Source organism: Chlamydotis macqueenii, chromosome 10 (genome assembly GCF_036417535.1).
Source record: "Chlamydotis macqueenii isolate bChlMac1 chromosome 10, bChlMac1.mat, whole genome shotgun sequence".
Taxonomy (NCBI): Eukaryota; Metazoa; Chordata; class Aves; order Otidiformes; family Otididae; genus Chlamydotis; species Chlamydotis macqueenii.
This window is the reverse complement of record NC_141565.1, coordinates 23,326,270-23,348,091: the sequence shown is the minus strand read 5'-3', so window position 1 is coordinate 23,348,091 and position 21,822 is coordinate 23,326,270. Positions and strand designations below refer to the sequence as shown.

Below are 21,822 nucleotides of genomic sequence, written 5' to 3'. Positions count from 1 at the left end.
GATTTGTTACATCTGAGCAACAGGGAGTGTCTGGGAATAACACAGTGAGCCAGTCTGTTCTTTCTCTCTGCAGTGCCTACACTGAGCCCTACAAGGTGTGCCCAGTTTCTGTGATACCAATGGAGGTTGTCACATCAGATGAGGAACAGAAGAGTTCAGAAGACGACGAGAGCAGCCCAGGTGATTCCAGCCTCCTCAACAAGGTAAAAGAGCTGAAAATGGAGAGTGTGTGAAACCCAGAGAGGGAGAAACAATTTGCAGGAGAACCTGGATTCTCAACTCTTTCTGCTTTTGCCTGGTGGTCTTTTAGAAGTGTTGCAGCCATCATCCTTTACTCCTCCAGCGCACTAGCAACAAATTATCCCTATAGCATGTGGCAAAGCCAAAGAACTGCAGTTCTAAGATGGACAGTGGAGGCAACATAGCCAGCAGGAAAAGCCTGAATGTCAGGAAAAATGTATCACTCAGAAGAAGGATTTTGCGGTAATCTTTAGAATTTTAAACCAACATTGAATAAAACAATTACCAATACATTATTTGGACCAGTTCTGTATTGGCTGGGAGATGGAGTAAATTATCTATTAGGACTCTCCCATCTCAAAATTCTGTCATCATGGGAAAATACACTCCTGTTTGGGTTTATTTTACTCACTTCTGATTAATAAAACAGTCCTTAAACAAATTATGGAGAAGACCACGGAAATGTGACCATAGCTTAAGACCATACAAGGCTGTTTTAACCTCTAGTAAGCTAACAGTGCAGTTGTTAAAGAAACGGCATCAAGCAGTTTTAGGCACAAATTCAACTGTGTTTTGGTGCGTTCTTAAAACCTAATATGAGCCTAACAATTTAACGCTGTGTTCCTGAGTACAAGCACCCACTTCATAGCCTATTTGGTATGCATGCAACAAATGGGTATGTTCTACTGAAGTCTTCCCATTTGAGACCCAGGAGCTAAGGCTGCATTGGAAAATAGCAAATCTGCATTTCCCACACCTCTCTCTGCCATTCATTTTGGCCTGATCTCTCAGTGTCAGCACAGCTATGTGGCCTCCTGATTGCAGATGGCTTGTGTCTGGTCATGGGCATGTGTCAGAGCCTGCAAAAGTATGTGCAGATGCTCCTTCAAAACCAAATGATGGCTGAGCAATGGTCAACTTCATCAAGGACAAGCACAAGTATACTGATTCTAGGAAGATCAGATCTCTTCAGGCATTTCCAGAATGTGAAGCTTTGTTTAGGGGCACGTGTAGAGAGAGGGGAGAATTTTCCCCTTACCAGGACACCAGTTCTTGAGAAATAGAAAAAGAAACTGCAAGCAGAATGACAGTGAAGGGCAAACAAAACTGCTGTTGCTCTAATCTCTGAGGGAGAGTAGCTCCCTTTGATCTCCCCGTATGCTGTTATCACTTTTAGGTCTGTCCTGCAGGGTGCTGAGCTGTCTCTGGTACCAGAGGAAAAGCTGTGGTTTGATGTCCCTGCTGACAAGAAACAAATGAAACAGTTGCAAGCAACCTTATCTTTTTTCCTCTGAGATTCATGAAATGTTTTGGGTGGTTGTTTTCACACTGTTTTGGAACAGGAAAAGCCTTTACATTTCTGACATTGCTAGTTAAATGAAAAATATTTTTCCTTTCAGTTCTATGAGTTAGCCGACAAACCACTAGTGTTTATAGAGCATACGCTAGTGTGTTATCTAAGCTGGTCAGGTTTCTCAGCATCTCTTAGTTGTGATGCCAGTGGAGAAGTGACAACAAAATTGTCACAGGGGAAATGCATGCAATCATTATGCACTTGGAAGCAAACTCAAGGCTGCTAAAACCAATTTTATTGCCATTTTTTGTAGGGTTTTACTCTAGACACTAGGAAATGATGTTTTTCTAAATGTCTCTCTTACTGCATCTCATGTATTTTAATTGTTCTGTTGTGCTGGGGTAACCACATTGTGTAGCTGTCACAGACGGCAGCAGCACTTAGAGAACATGCATGTGCTTCAGAGTCTAACTGGAGGTATCCCTCCCCTTCTTCAGGCAAACACAAACTAGATGTCTGCATGTGCCTGATAGAGAACATCAGAACAGATCTGGTTGGTTTGTTGGTCTTGACTTCCCAGGCTAATTGACAGCAAGGATCACAGTACACAGGACCAGACTTCCACAAGCTCCTGGGAAGCTGTCTTAAAACAGCTCCATCTGAGTACAGGCCATATTTCCAAGCCAGCTGATGAATTAGTGCATGTAGCTATTTACTCTTCCAAGAATCAAGCCAGGAGAGTAGACATAATCTGGTCTGCCTGTTATAAAGCTGGCTGTAGGAAGACTAGCCACTCTGCAATCTACCGGGCTCTAGCTACAGACTCTAAAAAGAGGCTGGAGCAGCAGTAATTTCATATGTGGATAAGCCATTGGCTTAGTAAGGCAAGTCAGGGGGATGTGCTTGTGTGTGGGACCAAGAAAAGATCTAGAGATGAGAAATGGCACTGAGACATCTTTGAGTGTCTTTGTTTTTGTAGCCTCACTAGGTCAGGCATCACTTTGGACAGACTAAGGGGGTCCTGGGAACCATCCTGTCAAACCAGGATTGTCCCCAGGACACAATCTATTAAAGGAGACACCTAATCTCGGCAGTTAGAGGCCACCTAGCATCAGGACTCTGTTGCCACTCTGTAACAGCCTCAGCATCACTGCTGCAGGCTGTGTGAAGCAATAATCAAAAGATGGCTAGGGAAGACCCAGTTTCCTAGGGAACACAGTCAGTGCAGGGTTCTAACATGAAGGATGCAATATTTTTAACTGTGGTCTTTCGCCCATGCCAGCCACAGAATAATAGTGGTACCAGAATCTTCCAAGGCCTCATGCAGCCTACACTGCAGATTCTCTGTCAGAGACAAGGGCTTCCAGTCCACTGTAATTAAGAATGAACGGGATAAATTCCATCTGTCCACAGCTCTTGTCTCAGAAAGAACTGCTGTCTTTACAAAGGACTAACAGAAGACTGTTTTTCCTACCCTACTGCTCCCGCCTCCTTCTATTGTCTCCTCACGGAAATCTTCTAGGTGCCAAGGGAACATTAGCTGCCTTGTCAAAACCTGTCTCTGTAATGAGAAAGCACAAAGAACTTGTCCAGCTCCCCAGTGAAGTCATGTATCCCTTGGAGCAAAATCCTCAGGAAAACACAGAGTGGCTGTACAACATGAAAGAGTTGAGAAGCACTGTCACTTGGGGAGAACTGGCAGAGACATGTTGGTCTGGATGCCAAAAATAGTACCATGGATTTCAAAATGAGCTAATCTTGTTAAAACAACTGTTTTGGGCTGGCCTACTAAGAGCTGAATTTGGATTTTAAAAACCATGTACGCACACAGACAAAAAAAAAAAAAAAACCAAAACCTTCTAGGGCTTGTTGGTTTGATTTCTGTTTTTCTCCTCCTCAGGGAAACCTAGTTTAAATACAGGCGTGAAACAGCCTTGCATTGAGCTGGATTCTGCCTGTTGCCTTTCACTGTCATGAAAGAATTCTTGTACCAAAATGCAAGCAGCATACTTTGGTTATTCTCACCTGCCTTCTCCTAGCCTGCTTACTGGAGAATCGCAAGATGTTTCTTTTTAAGGCTCATTTCTATAAGTAAATATAATTTTTAAAATTAGCTTTGTACACACGTTTCCTGGTATTGTTCCTACAGCTTGTCTCCTTTGAATCCCTGGTCTCCTGGGGACCAGAGTCACAAGAGTGCTGAGAAATTGTTAGGGTCTGCTGGAACCCCCATTCTGTAAACAATTTGAATCATAGCTAATAATATGTGTTGAGGTATTTTTTACATTATCAGCTTTCTTTTAAAGAGTAAACAAAGGAGGGGCTTTCATCTCTGTTGTGTTACAGGAATTTTTATTACTAAAAACCTATTTGAATGGGGCAGGAATAAAAATGTAAAATGGGAGGTGGGTTTTGAATTTTTGCCTTTACTGCACTGAGAGTACCTCAGACCCTGAGAAGCTGAGCACTTGTCATCAGAAGTCACCTGGTGGTTTTGATTCTTCTATGTAAGACTAACAGTGAAAATCCATTCTTTCTGGTTAAATAAGCACAGTATTTCCTTCTCTTCATCCCACTGGCATATGATAACAACCCAGAGAACTCAGAGGCAGGGAATGCTGTAGATTTTCTTAAGCTTTGTGATTCTACTTGGTTATATTATAAAAAGTGATGCCCTTCACTTACACTACTGATTGAGACTCACTCTTTTTTTTTCCTCCTGCTAAGCCAATTTAGAAGAGTTCCTGGGCCATTTCTCATTCATGTGTCTTTTATATATGTTTACTTAATTAAATCCCTCCCAGTTTATTAGAAGGTGACACATGGCTTTTCTGTACTGTGCTCTCAAGGTTATATGACAGCATCTGAGCTGCCTACAGAAAAAAAAAATTGAATTAGGATTCCAGTTAGGAACAAAAAACTCACATCAAATAAAATAAGGACTTTCTCTTTATCTCCTACCTCTGAACCATCACTCACTAGGCAAACGCTCGAAGTCCAGGATGTAGAACCCCAGATTTTTCCTCTCATCATTGAGCTGGATTGAAACCTGAACTTTGTGACTGTTCTTTACTGCTAAAAACAAATAAGTCCTTCTTGGATGCACGCAACTAATGAGCATTAAAGGCATTAAAGGGGAAATGACCTTAATAGTTCAGATTTCAGTAGACCCCAACTTCAAACAGAGTTCCCTTTGGCAGAAGTTAGTTTTTGTAGCAGTCTCAGAATTTCCATTTTTAAAAAGAAGACCAGAAACAGAGACAATATAATCCTGAAAGTCTGCTTTTGAGAAGCTCAGCTCCATGGTTTGAAGTGAACTAACATCAACACATTCCAGATAGGTTTCATCTATCGCTGGTTATGATCGGAGTTTTTTAATTGTCTCAGTAGTTTCAGGAAGATGCTGCATATGCTGGCTCATCAGCTACCCTTCTATAGCCCGTGCCTCTCACTGTAGTGTCAGAATCTTCAAGCAAGAGTCTTCAGACAGTTCCCTTCTTGGAGATACTTTTTAAGATCAGATCTTCTGACCAGTTGATCCCTTTTGTCACTAGCCTCCTGAAACCCCCAACAGTTATGAAACTGAAGGGAGCCCCAAGACAATTCTTTTACCACACCTAACCCTCCATCCGGCTGAAGATAAGGACCCAGCAGGGAGGAGTGGTTTTTATGCTGGATCCAGTGGAGAGAAAAAAAGTCTGATGCAGATTAGAGGTCAAACTTGCAGGCAAGGCAGAAAGCTAGGTGCTAGCCTTTAGGTTCACTGTGGGAACATAAAGCCTTTCAAGGGATTCACTGAGATGATAGTATCAGGAATGTACCTGCCTTCCCACCACCACATTAACAGCTCTACTTGGGAGTGTAGGTTAGGCTTGGGGAAGGACATACACCTGTGGGACAAACCACAGCTGGGAGATGCAGCAGAGGCCCCATGGTGGTGTGAAAATTTTCTGAAGCAATACATGGAGATGAAGCACAGGTTTTGGGTTCTGTGGGGATTGGTAAGGAGCAGGAACCCATCTGCCAAGTTAAGAATTCATTTTTCCAGCATCTCGCAGAGAGCCATGCAAATGGTCCTGCAACAACACTACAAAATGTGTTGCCTTGGACTGGGCTTCAAGAGCCATTTCTATCGCGCACCTTAATCCAGACTGTGTCACACACAGGCTGATTAAACAAAGTAACAAGCTTAAAAATAACCCCAATAGTCAATGGAAAGCATTTAGACCGCAATCGATGGCACAATTTGTACCACAGTGATAAGAGGCTGAGCCTTCTTTTACAAGGTGCCTTTGGGCAGTGGCTGGGTAAACGAGGTGCCAGGAATATTATAGCAACATCAGCTATTTTAAGAACTCTGTTATAGTTAGGAATGACATAGAGCAAACCCTACATTAAGGCAGTAGGCAAAGGAACTGTTAAGAACACTGTCTTAAACCTGTCTTTAAATGCAGGAGGAGCTTGATCTGAAGAACTGAAGGGAATCTCTGAAGAGTAAGAAAATAATGTGATTAATCTGGGTGAATAACTGTAAGAATTGTAGTCTATAAAGCACTCAGGAAATAAATTAATACAGATCCTAGGACAAGTAATAAAGCCATAACTGGAACATAAAGACTTTTCTTTCATCTACAACACAGATCTGCCTGCCAGTTAACTGTATGGGAAATCTAAACGTAAACCAATCTGTACACAAGTACTGTTGAGTTTAGTGTAAAACTAGCATTATGTTACAAGGAACTGTATACACCCAGCATACGAGAGATGTGATCTTACCCTGGTGGCAAAACGTGAAAGTCTGTAGCAAGGCGAATAGCATGTAACCAGAGCAAAATGGTATAAAAGAAAGGGAATTCAGGCCTGGAATTAAAATCCTGGCTGGATTTTACGCCACTGAAAACCCAAAGCATCCTGGCTAGCCGTTTAGGACTTTAGGTTTAATATATCTAATCCTAGCCAGACTGGAAGGGTGCTCATTATCATTATACGGTGATGTGCTGAGGAGCAGGGCATGAAGGGGAACTTCATACAGAAATCATCCCTAACGCTCTCTTTGTGAGAAGGCAGCACTGGAGGTAAGATGCTCCACCCTTCTCCCAAGTATCAAAATAAAAGGCAGTGGACAAAAAGGGGGACAGCAACCCAGTATGGCAGATGGAGTGGTCCTGTGAGCCACACAAAAAGGGAACACTAAGCTTAGCCACAAAGGCCTCAGAGCAAGCAGGGCAGCAGCTACTGTCTTGTGGCAGCATTACCTAAACCTGCCTTTGCTGCTCCTTATCCAGTTCCACTGAGTGGGCTTGGTTTCCAGACTCCATTATCATTCTGTTTTGCAAACCTTTAACCTTCATATATTAAAACACACACACATGCACACATACACACAGAAAACTGCAATGTGCGGGAGTTGGGAATGACAGATTTGTGTGCCTTGAGGAAGCACCTAATTCAGACGCCTTTCAAGGGACAGCTCTTGATTTATGTAATTACACAGATCCCCCAGGAGAGCTGCAATCTACCTTTTCAAAGGGGCCTCGGAGACAGGAGATATGGCCTGCTTTTCCTTCTCTCTTACTGATTCACAGGGCCAGCCTGAAAAAGTCTTGTTCTTGTAATGCCTCAGTTTACTGTTGGCAGCACCGTGACATCACTGTGAATGGCTACATAGTTCATAATAATTACAAAAGGGGCATTATGAAGTCACTCAGCTCAGAGGCTGAAGCTTGCGAACAGCTGTCAGCCTCTGACTGTGACAGTAGTGCTCTTGTGCTGGGTACCATCCAGCTACAATGGACCTACCCTGAGGAGTCTGTGAAATAAGACACGCACATAGGAAATGCATGAAGAGATGCAGTTTGTCCGTGTCAGCATGGCAGGCCAGTGGCACCCACAAGAATGGAGCTGCTGCTTCTAAGTTTTGACGAGTTACCCTGCTTTTGAAATGCAAAGGGTAACTCCCAGAGTATTCCAGATGAGTGACTTGAACAGTACTAAAGCTGCAGTTTTAGTGAACTGTTCTGTGATCTACCTGTGCCACTCTAAGGTCATACAACCTCGTTCCAGCTCCATGGAGGCAGATTCACCTCCAATCCCACAATTTTTTAAGCTCGATCAGGAGACCAGTCTGGTTCTGATCAAGGTCCTGCAAACAGCTGGGTCAGCACAACTGAGAGCTAGCACTGGGCTCAGAGGGGGGTGACTGGCACTGTCACCAAAGTACCATCTAAGCAAAGCATGGCCTGTTAGGGCCAACTCAGATGCTTTGGCATAGCTCAGAACGAAGCTAGAGCATATAAATGAGTCCATGTGGAGACGTCACCCCTACATTAATGGAATCACTACCACACAGAGAAGGGAATCATGGAACAGTTAAGGGCCACATTAGCACATTCAGCATGGGCCATTAGCCACCTTTCTCCGTAATTCTCTACTTGCCCCTTCTCAGCCCCAATGTTTGTTCTATCAGAAGGCACAAAAGGGACATGAAACCTAAATTTTCTCAGTCTGAACTACCCAAGACTAGTACTTAACTTCAGCTGTGCTCACATGTGTGGTCTGTAAACAGTTGCAGGCTTTTAGGTCTTCATTGTTCTAAACAAAAGCTTTCTGGTGGTGGTGTGCTTCATTACTCATTGGGAAACATCATCTGTTGGAGAAATTCTGAGCAAGTCACAAGTCATCTCTAGGTCTTAGTTTTCCGTCAGTAACCTTGGTATCCATTTGGAGGAGAGCTGTAGGGCTTAATGTGTTAGCAAATGGAGAGATGATTGCACAGTATCACCTTTGTGTCGCAACTTAGGCTGATCAGCTGAGCTGTAGCAACTGTGCAAGCTCCTAGCCTGGTTAAAGTGCTTTTGTGTTTGTGACCTTCCTGGCACCGGCATGTTTTTCAGAGTGAAGAGAACAGGGAGATATTTCCGTTATATATTGCAATTTTGTATTGTATATTGCAAGCATTTTAGTAAGCATTTGCTTTTGGGGAGGATGGGGTGATGGAGCTATGAGACAAGAGGACTTAGTGAAGCAGAAAGCCGGGGGTCCCCCTGCATGGCTGCATGGCCTCTATCTGGTAAGCAGAGGCATGCAGTGAGGCCTGGAGCGCAGCTTCTGAAGTGGGAACTGGGAAGGAACCATACTGCAGAGCTGGGCACAGGACTGGCTGCCGGGAGTAAAGATTACTAAAAAAGTGGCAGCTTGGCAGTGGTTCAGAAACTTGTTGCTTGAGGGACCTGCACCCCCTCTATCCCCTATTCCCAGAAGTCTGTCTCCGGACACTGTCGTCAATCTCAGAGTTCATTTCCTGGTTAAACAAACAGCAATTAAATAACACAAGACAGGCAACGCCTAGAGACACTGTCTCAAGCTCGCCCTAGACAGGCCATGTGACACTGGGGTCCCTGTGTTTTGTCTCTTGGCTAAGACATATTAATCATAAGAGGAATTATACAGGGTGTGACAACGTGTGTATGTAAAGGGAAAGTGGGCCTGGCCTGCTGGGGAAATGCACTCTGCTTCTTGGCATTGCAGAGCCAGGCTTGTTCAGAGAGGACGTGTTGGGCAGCCAGCACTGGGCAGGTGACCCAGAAAGAAACACATCCCCTTTAATTTGTTCTGCTATGCCTGCGTAGAGAAAATGAGAATAGAAAACTCAGTGTCTCTAGTGTGTCCCTACAGTGGCTGGGACAACCAGGAGAGGCACATCATGATCTTCAAGAGGTGTTCACAAAGTGGAACCAGGGGGAAAAGGGGAATCAAATATTTGCTCCCAGCAGGAAAGTGAAACTAAGGGAAAAATATAAGATCTTTCTAGTGCACTCTATTGAACTGTAGTGTAGTTCTCTGCAAGTAAGAGATTCAAAGCATGCTCTTTGGCACCCATCAGCTAAAAGGAACAAAGCACTAGGGGACATACCCTGCGACTCCTGGTGCTAAAGGAGAGATGGATTAGACATCTGAGACTGATGAATAGTTCACTCTGTATTTCCTTTGGCTCTTGCAATCTTCAATTGCCTCTCAGTAAAAGTACACAGAAATAAATGAAAGATGACAAAACATCACTGTGACACTGTTCATTTTCTATACAGGAAGCGTCATTCATTTAACCTATCATCATCAGGGTTCAAGGACTTTTTCACTCATATTCACTATTGATCAGATTGTAATTCTCCTTGGGGTCCATCACCCCCAGGGTGAAAACTCACAGAGCAGCAAGGGAGCTTTAGTCTCCTCATAGAAACAGAAACCTTTCCCGTGCAGCCAATACTGACATCTATTTGCAACATGCTTTGACTGGCCCTTGGTTCCTCTGAAATAGGCAGTGGTGAATTCACTTGTTGGTGCTTGAATTCCTTGCTTTTGTAATGAATACCTACAGTTATTAAAAACGGAAGAATCTTAAAAATATAACTTCTGTTCCCTCAGATATTCCTCTTTTAATTTATGGATGTTGGGCAGTGAAATTGCTTCAATTATGCTCTCATTGACCTTACTACTGGGTTTTTTACACTCCAAGTATCCACATACCTGAACTTCAGCTTCCAGCCCTTCAGGGAATGTTTCATTCTTTCCTATATTGTTTGCAGCTTACGGCAGGCAGAATGAACCAGAGACTTTGGGAGGGGAAGAAAATCCTGAAATCCAGAAGTTGATCCCTCTATAGATAGAAAAGGTGGCAGATGGTTCACCATAATGATGGAACGGAACTTTGAGCAACTCAGATACTTCTATCGTGTGCCAGAACACCTGCATCCCAAGGGAATGCTAATGAGGAGGAGAGATAGAGAGTAAAAAGTCTATAAAGCGTTTAGCTTGAACTGGCTTAGACATTTTTGACTGCTCAGATCTGCTCTGTAAATCCCAATTGTGCATCTGATCTATAAAGTGTGATTTGGGAAGTCAGCATTTGTGGAAAACTGAATTTGAGTTTGGGGTCCTATCAATACTTTTTATGAGGGGTCCCAATTAAACTTTGTGTTCCCTGACCCCTAGCAGCCCCCTCACGCAGAATTTGTAGAGAAAATGCAGCCACCAGCTTCCCACCTGACTGTTAGACTAAGGGACTGCATCATATCTCAGCAAGCCCCAGTCTGTCCTGAGTAGGCTTTCAGAAATAGGATCTGTAAGCAATGGTTTTCCAGCACACCTGGTCTGGCAAACAATGTGGTGAGGTCTTGCTGCTGAACTCATCTCCCCAGAGTCCACTTCAGGTCACTGAGGCCTGCTTTTATTTACTACTACTAGACTACTGTTTTAGTTCCCTACTTCACCACTGCTAAATAAGGCAAAATTTTTCCAGTAGATTCCTTTCAGTAAATGTTTCCATGCTTTGGTCACCTAAGGATGAGACATGAAATAGGAGCAAAATACCCTAATTAGCCACTTGTAGCTCAGAGCCGTACAGTTTCACAGTTTTCTGTGTCTTCCAAGATGCCTACCAGTTAAGTAGATGGCACTGAGATTTCAAACAATGTTGTCTGCTGGAGTACTGACCTGTTTGCTTTCTAGAGATATTTAGCATGCAATAAAGCCCTTTGCCCCATTTGCTTCCACAGGTCTCACAGCAGTCAGAACAGTTTGGCATACGACGATTTTGATAAAGAACTCCCTTTTCCATGTAATTAAGAGTACTAAACACATGGTACGAGCCTCAACGGCCATGAAGCTAGCCTGTTCAAAGCTAAGCACTTTCTGCTTCTCTGACAAATTTTGGATCTGTAAAAATCAACAGAAATTTTTATCCTTCTTCAATAAGAACACATTTTTCAAACTTGACATCTGCCTTAGCAGCTATTATATTGTACTATGTTACTAGTATTTGAATTGTGCAAACACCCTGTCATGGAGAGAACTCCAGGCTTCCATACACTGAATAACAAAGAATAAAAGCCTGGTCACTAATTTTACTGAAGGAATATGTCAGTTCAAAGCACTTTCTAACACTGCTTTACTTCTTGGAATGAGACATCTCTTAATTGTCTCTGGTTTTTGCCGTTAACAGAAAGAAGGCCAGTCCAGAGCTTACCTCATTGCCCAGGAGCTGATGTCTTCAGAAAAAGTGTGAGTTCATTGTTACAACCTATCTGTTGTTCTCCTAAAATTGAAGCTACGCAATCGGCTCTTCAGCATTGGTTTGACAGCAAATAATATAAGTTTGTCTCTTTCCCCAGGTACGTGGAGATGCTCCAGCTGTTACATACGGTAAGTAAATAATTTTAATTATTGAAACCTAATTGGCCTTTCACTTAGCTGCAATTCACAAGACATAAAAGCACTGAAAGAACTGAGGTGAATTTGAGGAGGAATGGCTTACTGTGTACCATTGCAAAGGAAGAGGTCTGCCACTAATCTGCTATTGCTACAGGTCCTCAAATCTAGCATTTGTCATTCACAGGGAAAAGCGCTGGTCAACAGTGCTTGCTGCGGCTCTGAGACTGGTGTAAGACGCAGAATAAGCCTAGTGCGGAGAAGGAGATAGTGATAAACAGGGTTGAACTCTCTCTTCAGAGAGAGACTGATAGGAGCAGAGCTGTGAAGCATGGGGATTTGGTTTGAATGCATTCACTCTTCTTCCTTTTAAGCTTCCTTTATCTGATAATGCAGTATCAGAAATATCCAGCATGGCCTGGATATCCACACTGTGACACAGGTTGTCACCATGGGCAAAATACAGACTCTGGTGTCAGAAACTCATGGGAGAATACACAAAAAGAATCACTTGTAATGCACGATAGAGAGCTCTTGCATGGTATAAACCCACTGGTGGCTTTGTCCCAGAAGACTTTGCATCCCTTTAACAGAGCTGCCACTGCGTCCCTGGAGACTGGTACACAGCTTAGGTAGTCTCACTCTCAACATCTTCCTTGGCTGTTAGTTGCAAGGCAGTAGGGAATAACAGCCACCACACAAAGCATGCCCAGCGCTGCTTGGAAAGAAATTCCCCGAGAAGGCCAAAAGTAGCTCTAGGTTGTCCCTGGAGGACACCCCAAACCCTAGCAATGGACAGGAACTCTGACGGAGAGAAAAGTAATGAGGTCAGCATTGTGTTGCTGCCTGCTTATTGTGCCTCTCAAGCAAGTTGACAAAGCTTAAGAGCCTTCTCAGGCTTGGATAGCAGAGGCAGGAGAGCAGTGTTAAATGCAACAAACACCTGGCATATGATTGCATTTCAACAAATCAGAAACTGTCAGGCTGGTCAGCTGGGAACCTAACACTTCGAGGGACTTAGCTGCTTAACTGGAGTCTACCAATATTTTGATAAATTGGTGATAACCTGCCTAGCCATTTGCCTCATCTATCCTGGCTTTCCTCTGATTGTGGCACAGCCAAACACCTTATGTGACATTAGTGAAATATAGTTGTAGTTTTCCATTGTCCGCTGGAGAAGCCAGGGTGGTTTCTTCACCTGTGGACTACAGGGCTTCTGATCATTAAGCGTACCCACAGAACTCCTTACTGAAATTAAGATTTCCAAAAGTATCATTAAAAAAAAAAGGGAAAAGCCTCTGCAGCTTTGAAATCAAAAGAGAAGAGAAATATACATACAGGAAATTACCATGCACAGAATATTAGCCACTCCACATCTTCATTAGATGCATCCCATTAAAAGACTCTTAAGGTATTTAATTTTCCATTTCCAAGTACATTGGTACTTTGGTCATTATGAACAGCATGTAAATGCAGGGCTGAACTAGCGTGTGTGTACACTGCACTTTATGTAGTGGAGGTGTCTAGGAGACCCTTTGCATTATATCCTATTATTTTCCATATATCTCTAGGACATAAAAGTGGCTCACTAACATGATCTGAAAAATCTTCAATATACGGATCCAAATCTTGCAATGCACTTCAGTGCCTTTAGCATAGCATTAATGGCTGCACACCCTCATGGCTGCTATAGCATCATGTTATTGTCAGGGTGCCTTGCCTGTGCTGTTGTGGGCCAGGAAATGGATGCTTCAGGACTTATTTTGCCCTTTTCTCCTTCCTCTGGTAAACCCCTGTGTGGTGAATTTGGCTCTGAGGCTATGTGTATATAAACAAGTAATTTATGCATTTTCACAATAATCCTATTTTCTGCCTGTAGAAATCATTTGGAAGGAACAGGAAATGTCATTTTTGCTCTCTTTCCCAAGTTGACAACTTTAACATGGGGCAGAGATTCTGGTTTATATAGAATCATAGAATAGTTTGGGTTGGAAGGGACCTTCAAAGCCCATCCAGTCCAACCCCCCTGCAAGAAGCAGGGACATCTCCAACCAGATCAGGTTGCTCACAGCCCCGGCCAACCTGGCCTGCAATGCTTCCAGGGATGGGACATCCACCACCTCTCTGGGTGACCTGTGCCACTGTTTTACCACCCTCAGTGTAAAAAATTTTTTCCTTATGTCCAGTCTGAATCTACCTCCCTCTATTTTAAAACCACTACCCCTTGTCCTATCACAACAGGCCCTGCTAAAGAGTTTCTCCTTGTCGTCGTTGTATCTTTGCTAATTTTTTTTTAGTTTAGGAGCATGTTGCTCCCCTCCAGCTGGATAGACTCCAACCTGTTGGTAATCCCTAATAAAAATAATCTTCATAAAAATTACAGCTCATAGGTTAGTTAGGGAAAAACTCTGTTTGATTGCTAGTTTTATCTGCTGCTGTGCTCCAGAGGTGGCTCAAAGATACAAGGGAATGATAATAGTTTTCCTGGCTTGACTCAAAAATGTAACTGCTCCCTGCTCTCCTGTTGGGGAACTCAAGATACTTTCTCAGCAGAAATGCTTATTAGAGAAGATAAGTAACATTACCGGGAGCTTGGCCTGCCAGTCCTGGAATTAAGGTTTTACGGCATGAGGGAAATTGTCTCTGTTTCAATCAAACTTCATCATTAGGTTTGGATCAGCTGGTTATTTCATCAGGGGAAAGATACCGGGATAATAGCACTCCTGTGTCTGGGAAAGCTCTATTTCTGTCCGTCATCAATTTCAACCAAAGGCACTTGTTTGGTTTTTATCTATGTTTCAGTCCTGTAACAGAATATTCCACTGAATCCTATTTTGCTGGGATTTTGCCTGCCTATCCCACTGGAGTAGAGGGATCTTACGAGCGTTTTGCATATTCTCATTATTTCCTTAATTATGAAAGTTAGAGCACTGAAACAGTAGTTAAAATTTCAAATTAAAATAAGAGATACACCTAAAGTAAACCCTTGAATGAATGCATTGGGTTGTAAAGTTCAGCCACTTACACGTTGTGAAGTGTCAGAATCACAGTAACCATGCACTCTTTACTTTCCCTGTCCCAGTTATGATTGTCTCAAGTTAGAAAGTTCAGAAAGATCTGCATCAATTTTAGGATGAGATTTTGAGTGCCTAATTTCAACTAATGATTTTCTTCTGCAGTGGAAAAATATCCTTCTTCCCCCATATATTCCTTTAGGGGCTAGAGGAGGCTTTTTTCAGCAGTCGACAAGCAAGTTTCTCAAAGAAGATGTGGTTGTTTCTATGAGCTGGCTTTCTAAGTAGTGAGGATGTATGAATGGCTCATTTCTGTGTTTTATCGAGTGCCTATGGCCCTAGCATACCCCATCTCTCCTTGCTATAGGCTGATGTGTGCATGATAGCTACCTACTGTAGCAGCATTCAGAAATAATCTGCAGGTTTCTCTGTTGCAATCATGGCCAATTTAGAAAGCTGCAGTCCCAGCACTGTTACTTTTCCCAGCTCAACTACTGTTGGATCTTTATATTCACCTGATGCCCAGTGTATTATTCTGGAAATCTAGAGAAACCATTACCAATTTTACAACATCTAAGTCCTTTGGACTACAGAGGTATTATTGCCTAACTGAGGTTTTTCAACACTAAGTGCAAAAAGTTATAATGAAATAATTACTTCTTTTTGCATATTCGAATAGCCTTAGGAATAGTCACATCAGTAAAAAATCATGCTTTGCTGTGCACTCGCTGTTGACACAGGTCCCACTGGCAGATGTCACAAGCAACCACTGGTGACCACAGAGTCACCACACTGCCCTCAAGGTACAACACCCCATTCACAGCCACTTAGGACCAAAGGCTTCCTCGACAGCCTGTCTCAGCTCAAGGAAACATTTCTACACTTCTCTCTGCTCCACATCACCAACTTTCTCAAGAAAACAGTTTCTAAGTGGTCAAGTCTCATCTTCTTCTATAAACTCTCATGTTGGTAAGAAAGGCAAGGAACTAAACCACACTCTAGCTGTTTTCAGAAAGGAAAAAAGGCTTTTCTTAAGCCTGCAGCAGGAGCAGTTTCCCATCTCATTTCCAGGCTTGGCTGGAGCTGCTATTCATTCAGCATAACAGAATCTGTTTGGCCTTTCAGCAGGGACTTTAATAAATTGATTGATTGCCAAAACGATGACATTTCCATACACCCACTCTGCTATTGAACTGAAAGAGTGGAAACATTGTGTTAACTCACAAACTCTGTATCAGTTGGTGTGGTAGTAGTGATAATAATCTAAAGCGTTAGCTGTTATTTGCCCTAATCAAAGGTAATGCAATTCTCTGGAGCAGGGAGTTAAGAATTCATTCTGGACTGAGCAGATGGGACTGGCAGGGCCTTGCAGTCCAAGTCCCTGATCTCTTGATACTCACAATTTAGTTTTCCAAAGGTGATTAGTTTTTGCATTTCCTTCAGGATCTTTTAATCCACAAACTTTGTCATTCTTTTCTCCTATTTTTCTTCCCCAGGAATATAGGCTGCACTTGTCATCTTTTTCTTAGTGCTTGCTCCTGAACAAAAATGTTGCAGGTTGCTTTCTCAGCCTAATGTTTCACACATCACCTTCGAGGACCAAGAGTCTGGTTTATTTGCTTCCCTTCAGCCAGTTTGTTTCAAATTACTTTACTAGATGGACACAAATGAAACCTAGTGTGACTCAGACTGCCTCGGGATCCGTCTGTATGGGATCAAGCACTTGCTTGATAGTATACCATGTTCACACTTATTTTAACTTTAGCTTTCGTACATAAAATCATCCCTTCTGTGCATAAAACCCTTTGAAGTAATTATTACTTCCCTCTGAGGCATTTCCGGAATTAAGGTACCTAAATGGACAGCTCTGCACTGAAAAAAACACCAGCGCAAACACCTCCTTGTTCAAAGAAAGTTGAACCTGTTTCCTGGTTTGCATTTTCCTCATAACAATGGGCCACAATTCTTAGAAACACCAAGACCCAGATTTATGCTTCCTCAGCATTTGAAGATATGGATATGAATAGTATACGAATAGATATAACTTGTGCTGGTTCTCCAGCTGGTTCTCTCTCTGGAGAGATATGTATGGGATCCAAGCCTGCACTGGGCTCTTGAGGCTTTTGACTGCCAAATAAATCTTAGGAAATAAAAAAGAACAAAATAATCTTAGTGCTCAAGTCACTAACTCAAAGGTACCTAAATGCTGATTATCATGAAGTCAGGCTCACCGGTTAAACTCTACTTTCAGAATGCTTGTGGGCAACACATTCTCAAGAAAAAAAAAGGAACATCTGATGTAGGAGCCACTATTACATGTCAGATAAAACAGAACTTCATCTTTCTAATTATTGACACTTCTAGTGAATAATTGGCTGAGCCTTTTTTACTACTGTGAATTTCTTGGATGATGTTCAAAGTTCTACTGGACCAATCAAGTAATTCCTTTCCTAATTAAACGCTTTAGTGAAAGGAACGTGCTGGCTAAATGGAGAGCTAGCTGGCTGTTAGACCCTCTAAGGCTCTTATGAAAGCCTAAAGATGCACTGTCACAAAAGAGTAGCCTGCCCTCGCTTACAGTAGGCTGGGGGTTTTTTTTCTCATTTATTTATTCATTGTTGTCTTCATTGGCAGTGGGAAAATAGCTATGTGCCAGCCAGGGAGCTTCTGCAGTGGGAATGCTGAGCCAAAATACCTTTCAGATAATCTGTATATCTCTTAAAAGGAGACGAAGTCACACTAGCACACTTGGCATGAGGACAATTCCCTGGTAACAGGCCCCACTGATAGAGTTATTCGCAAAGAGTTCTCTACAGCTTGCCAGTTCTGAAACTCATTTGCAGTGTTTTGGATGATTGTGTGTATTTGATTGCATGTAAGTGTGTGTTCAGGTCAGGGTTCCTGACCTAGATTGTACCCTTCAATGGCAGGATAAGAGACTAATTGTGTCTGCTGCAATAGTGTTTTCTGCTGTTCATCTGGCATTGTTTCTGCTGAGCTCAGTAATGAGAAATTTGGGAAGATCACTGCTCAGTGCAGATTAAGGGTCACTCACTCTGCTACAGGAGATGTGCCACTTTTTAATTCAGTGGTGCCACTTTCACTTTCATCATTAAGAGAGAGGCTGCTGGCCGTAACGAAGATACCTCCAAGAAGCACCCATGAGTCAGACTTGGCTCACAGCATACTCAAAAGCATCTCATGCCTGCATTCAGCTTTAATATGGAGACTCTCTTCTACCCCTTCGACCCCTTTGAAGTCTTCACGCCCCCTCCTCAGGTGTAATGCCTAGATGTCCAAAAGAGCCCTGGATCCTGCAATATGCAGTATCTGGTTTCTTTGAAACAGAGCTCTCTGTTTAGCTACAACTTTAAGTCAAAATCTTGACTTTCTCTCCTCCGGTCTACTCACCTTCATAATCTACATAGTTGCTTTCAGCCTACGGCAGGTGGCAGAACCATCAGCTTTTAACAGTGAAAGTAAAGACTGAATTCAGTCCTATCATTTCCTAACTACCCATATTAGACTGGTCGCAGTAGTCTCTGGTTCCCCAGGGATCCACGGGCCATTGGATGAACTGATCTAACTTGGCTTATTCTGTTATACATAGAAAAAGTAAACAGATATTCTGGACTCAAACTGAATTACTGTACCCTAGATTATTTTTAAGTAGAAGAGAAATCACCCAATATAGCAAATATATATATAGACAGTTTTTTTCTCCTGGGTAAACTACTTTCCTGAAGCAGTGATTTAGCTGACAAGAGATTAGTTTTCCTTCCTTTCACTAGAGTCCTGCAAGGTTAAATGTTCTCAGGCTAATAAAGGCTAATTGGCAGCAGGGCTGAAATGCAGAAAGGACCACAATCATAGACTCACAGAAAGGTTTGGGTTGGAAGGGACCTTCAAAGCCCATCCAGTCCGACCCCCCTGCAAGAAGCAGGGACATCTCCAACCAGATCAGGTTGCTCAGAGCCCCGGCCAACCTGGCCTGGAATGTTTCCAGGGATGGGGCATCCACCACCTCTCTGGGCAACCTGGGCCAGGGTTCCACCACCCTCAACGTAAAACATTTCTTCCTTATGTCCAATCTAAATCTACCCTCTTTTAGTTTAAAACCATTACCCTTTGTCCTATCACACCAGGCCCTGCTAAAAAGTTTCTCCCCATCTTTCTTATAAGCCTCCTTGAGGTACTGCAATGCCGCTCTCAGGTCTCCCCAGAGCTTTCTCTTCTCCAGGCTGAACAGCCCCAACTCTCTCCGCCTGTCCTTACAGGAGAGGTGCTCCAGCCCTCTGATCATCCTTGTGGCTCTCCTAAAGCATTTCTACAGCATCTCATATCCCAGCACCTTACAGTGAGCCTCATCACCTCACAGAGGGTATCAGATTGTACTCCAAGAGCCAAGCATGTGACAGGCAGTGCTCCACATAAACCATAAGATGTTGTTGAAACTAATCCCACATTCCTCCTTATCCCATGCCCTTACAACAGGCTCCAGGTTACAGTCACCATTTCCAGCAAAGAACAGAAGTTTGTCAGAGGCATTCTTGGGGGGAAAAATGTAGCTTGTGTGTGTTAGGGATGTGCACAAACAAAAGCAGAAAAAAAAATGAACCAACCTGTTCTGGTTTTATTCAGTGAGGGGGGCTTTGGATGGGTTTGGGTTTTGATCCTTTTTGTTTCACCTAATTACTTGTAGAGTTTATTTCAGGGATATTAGGGATTTGGCCATTGGATGGCTGTAAAGGGCTTATTTGTGGGTACCCAAAATGTAATTAAAACTTTTGTTTCAAAAATGTATTTTTTATAGCACAGTTGCTAACCTTCTATGTAATCTAGCTATCTTGGGTTATGCTTTCACATCCACACAGAAACACTGGTGCAGGCGTAGGCATAAGACAGGAGTGAGATCTGTAGGCTCATATACCCCTGGATGAGACTGAGCTCTGTGGCCATCATGGCAGAACCTTGAACTGAACAACTTCTGTTCATGCTTCTGTTCTAAGACAGTTCAGTCTCCAAATTATATGGACTCAGTGTTTGGTACCTTCTGTGTTTAGACATGGGGCTTGGGTGACAGACTTGGAGACCTTCAGGTGCCATGATTGATTAGAGTTAGTGGGACTGCAAAAGCACTTTGTGTTTGATTAATGGCTTCCCAGGCACTCAGCATTTTCAATAGTGACATAATTATTTTTTTTAATGGATGTTTATAGTGATTACTGTTATGCTGCAGGTTTTTTATTAATCATTAGGAAGCTAGCTATCCATGCAACTAGAATGAAATAATTTGTCTGAGAATTCATTATAATCAAAGGGTCAGGCAATTACTGACTAATTAAATCCACTGAAGCTCTATGGGAAAGGAACGTTAATCTTGTTGCTCAGCTATGGTGGAAAGTAGACAGATACAGAGCTGTTCAATGTTAATTTGGAGAAGATGACATTTCTATAACATCACAGGTTACTTAAGCACATCAGTAGTGAACTTACTACAGCTATTCACTTCCCCAGGCACAATAAGCTGAAAGAACCCTTTGGATTCTTTCCGTTTCCCCAGTCTGGATTAATTACAATGACTGAGGACTTTGAAAGGTTGAGGATTCCTTTGAGTTAGGAAAAGCATCCAAAAGACAGATTGACTGGCTTGTTTGGAAAGCCTCTGGAGTGTATGCTGGCTGAAATATGTAGTTAGATAGGCTCACTCACACACCAGAAAAAACGGGAGCTGGAATAGCACAATGCTGGGATTATTTGTGGTACTGGGGCAGGACACATTGTGGAAATCAGACCCAGATAATTAGGAAACACAATAATACTCTTTCAGAAATATTTATTATCTTGTTTCATCCAGGATATAGTTACTCAAAGAGAAAATTGTCATCATTATCTTTTTTTTTAACCTGATTCTAGTGGTTTTTCAGAAGACAAATGATTCATCTGTCATAGTTATTTAAAAAAAAAAAACCATAGTGTATGTGTGACTTTCTTTTTGGCTAGTCTATTAGATATTCTATTAGAATATCTATTAGATATTCCAGTCATTCCAGTTCATAGTGAGCCAATGTGTACATTGCAGTTGATAGTGTTACAACAGAAAAGCCAGGAATGAATCTGCTCTTGCCTGGAGTCAGTTCCTACAGGTGAGGAGAGCAGAATTTTGAACTTCTTTGCCCAGAGGCTCTCCTCCTTACAGAGCCTGTCAGCAGGACCACAGTCATACCAACCAGATCCCCAGCATGCTGAAATCAATACAGCTACCTTGATTTAATCAAACTAAAGTGGACTATCTAATATAAAATATAGATCCCCTGTGAAACATACTCTGTTGAGTTGCTCATACCTGGACATTAGCAAGTTTCATGGAAATTAGTTCTTTCAGAGTCCTCCTTAATTACTCCACTTAGTTATAAAACTTAACTAGACAGAAGCTAGAGCCATGAGAAATGCCATGGTAAATCCCAGCACATTCATAACATTGTCCCTAAAAGTTCAGGGAACAGAATTTGACTTTTTGGTAATACGTTTCATGATCACTATGTCCTGAAAGAGGAAGATACTCAACCTATCCCATCCCAGTTCAGGGACAGATAGAGAAAGCTTGGCATCTTTCAATGAGCTGTGTGACCTTAGAGGTTTCTTTTTATTAAGCCCGTGCTTCCTTTCACAGCACATTTGGCCACATACAGTGAAGTAGGAGACCAGGAAATGGTCTCTGAGTGGAAAAATGTAGCTCCCATTTCTATTAACTCATCCAGCAGAATCACCTTCTCAGCAATTGTTAAGCAGCTGCATTTTTTTTCTGATGAATTGGCTTCTATGGGCAGATAGAAAATGTTTTTAATATATCTTAAAAAAAAACCCCAAACATTGGTTTTAATAATAACTCCCTGTAGTGTGTGAAAAAATACATTCACAGCATGGATCTGGCCAGACTGGTCAGACACTAAAGCTTTCCTTCACAGTGGATCTTGGGCTGGAAGCAGAGCTCAGTGCGAACTTGCTGAAAGAAGAACACCTGGTGTGAACATGTGGTGTGATGGCCTTAGTCTGATGCAACCAGGGCTT

The 21,822-nt window shown here is 42.5% G+C and overlaps 1 protein-coding gene across 3 annotated transcripts in view; it reads left to right on the top strand.

Annotated features, from left to right (window-relative positions):
* Positions 1–21,822, top strand: part of FGD5 (FYVE, RhoGEF and PH domain containing 5) — a 105,337-nt gene that overhangs the window by 37,584 nt on the left and 45,931 nt on the right. For all 3 annotated transcript variants that reach the window (XM_086755451.1, XM_086755450.1, XM_086755452.1), the window contains exons 3-5: positions 74–203; positions 11,532–11,590; positions 11,701–11,731. In XM_086755451.1, coding sequence (XP_086611577.1) covers positions 74–203; positions 11,532–11,590; positions 11,701–11,731 — 220 coding nt within the window. The remainder of the gene's footprint in view (positions 1–73; positions 204–11,531; positions 11,591–11,700; positions 11,732–21,822) is intronic.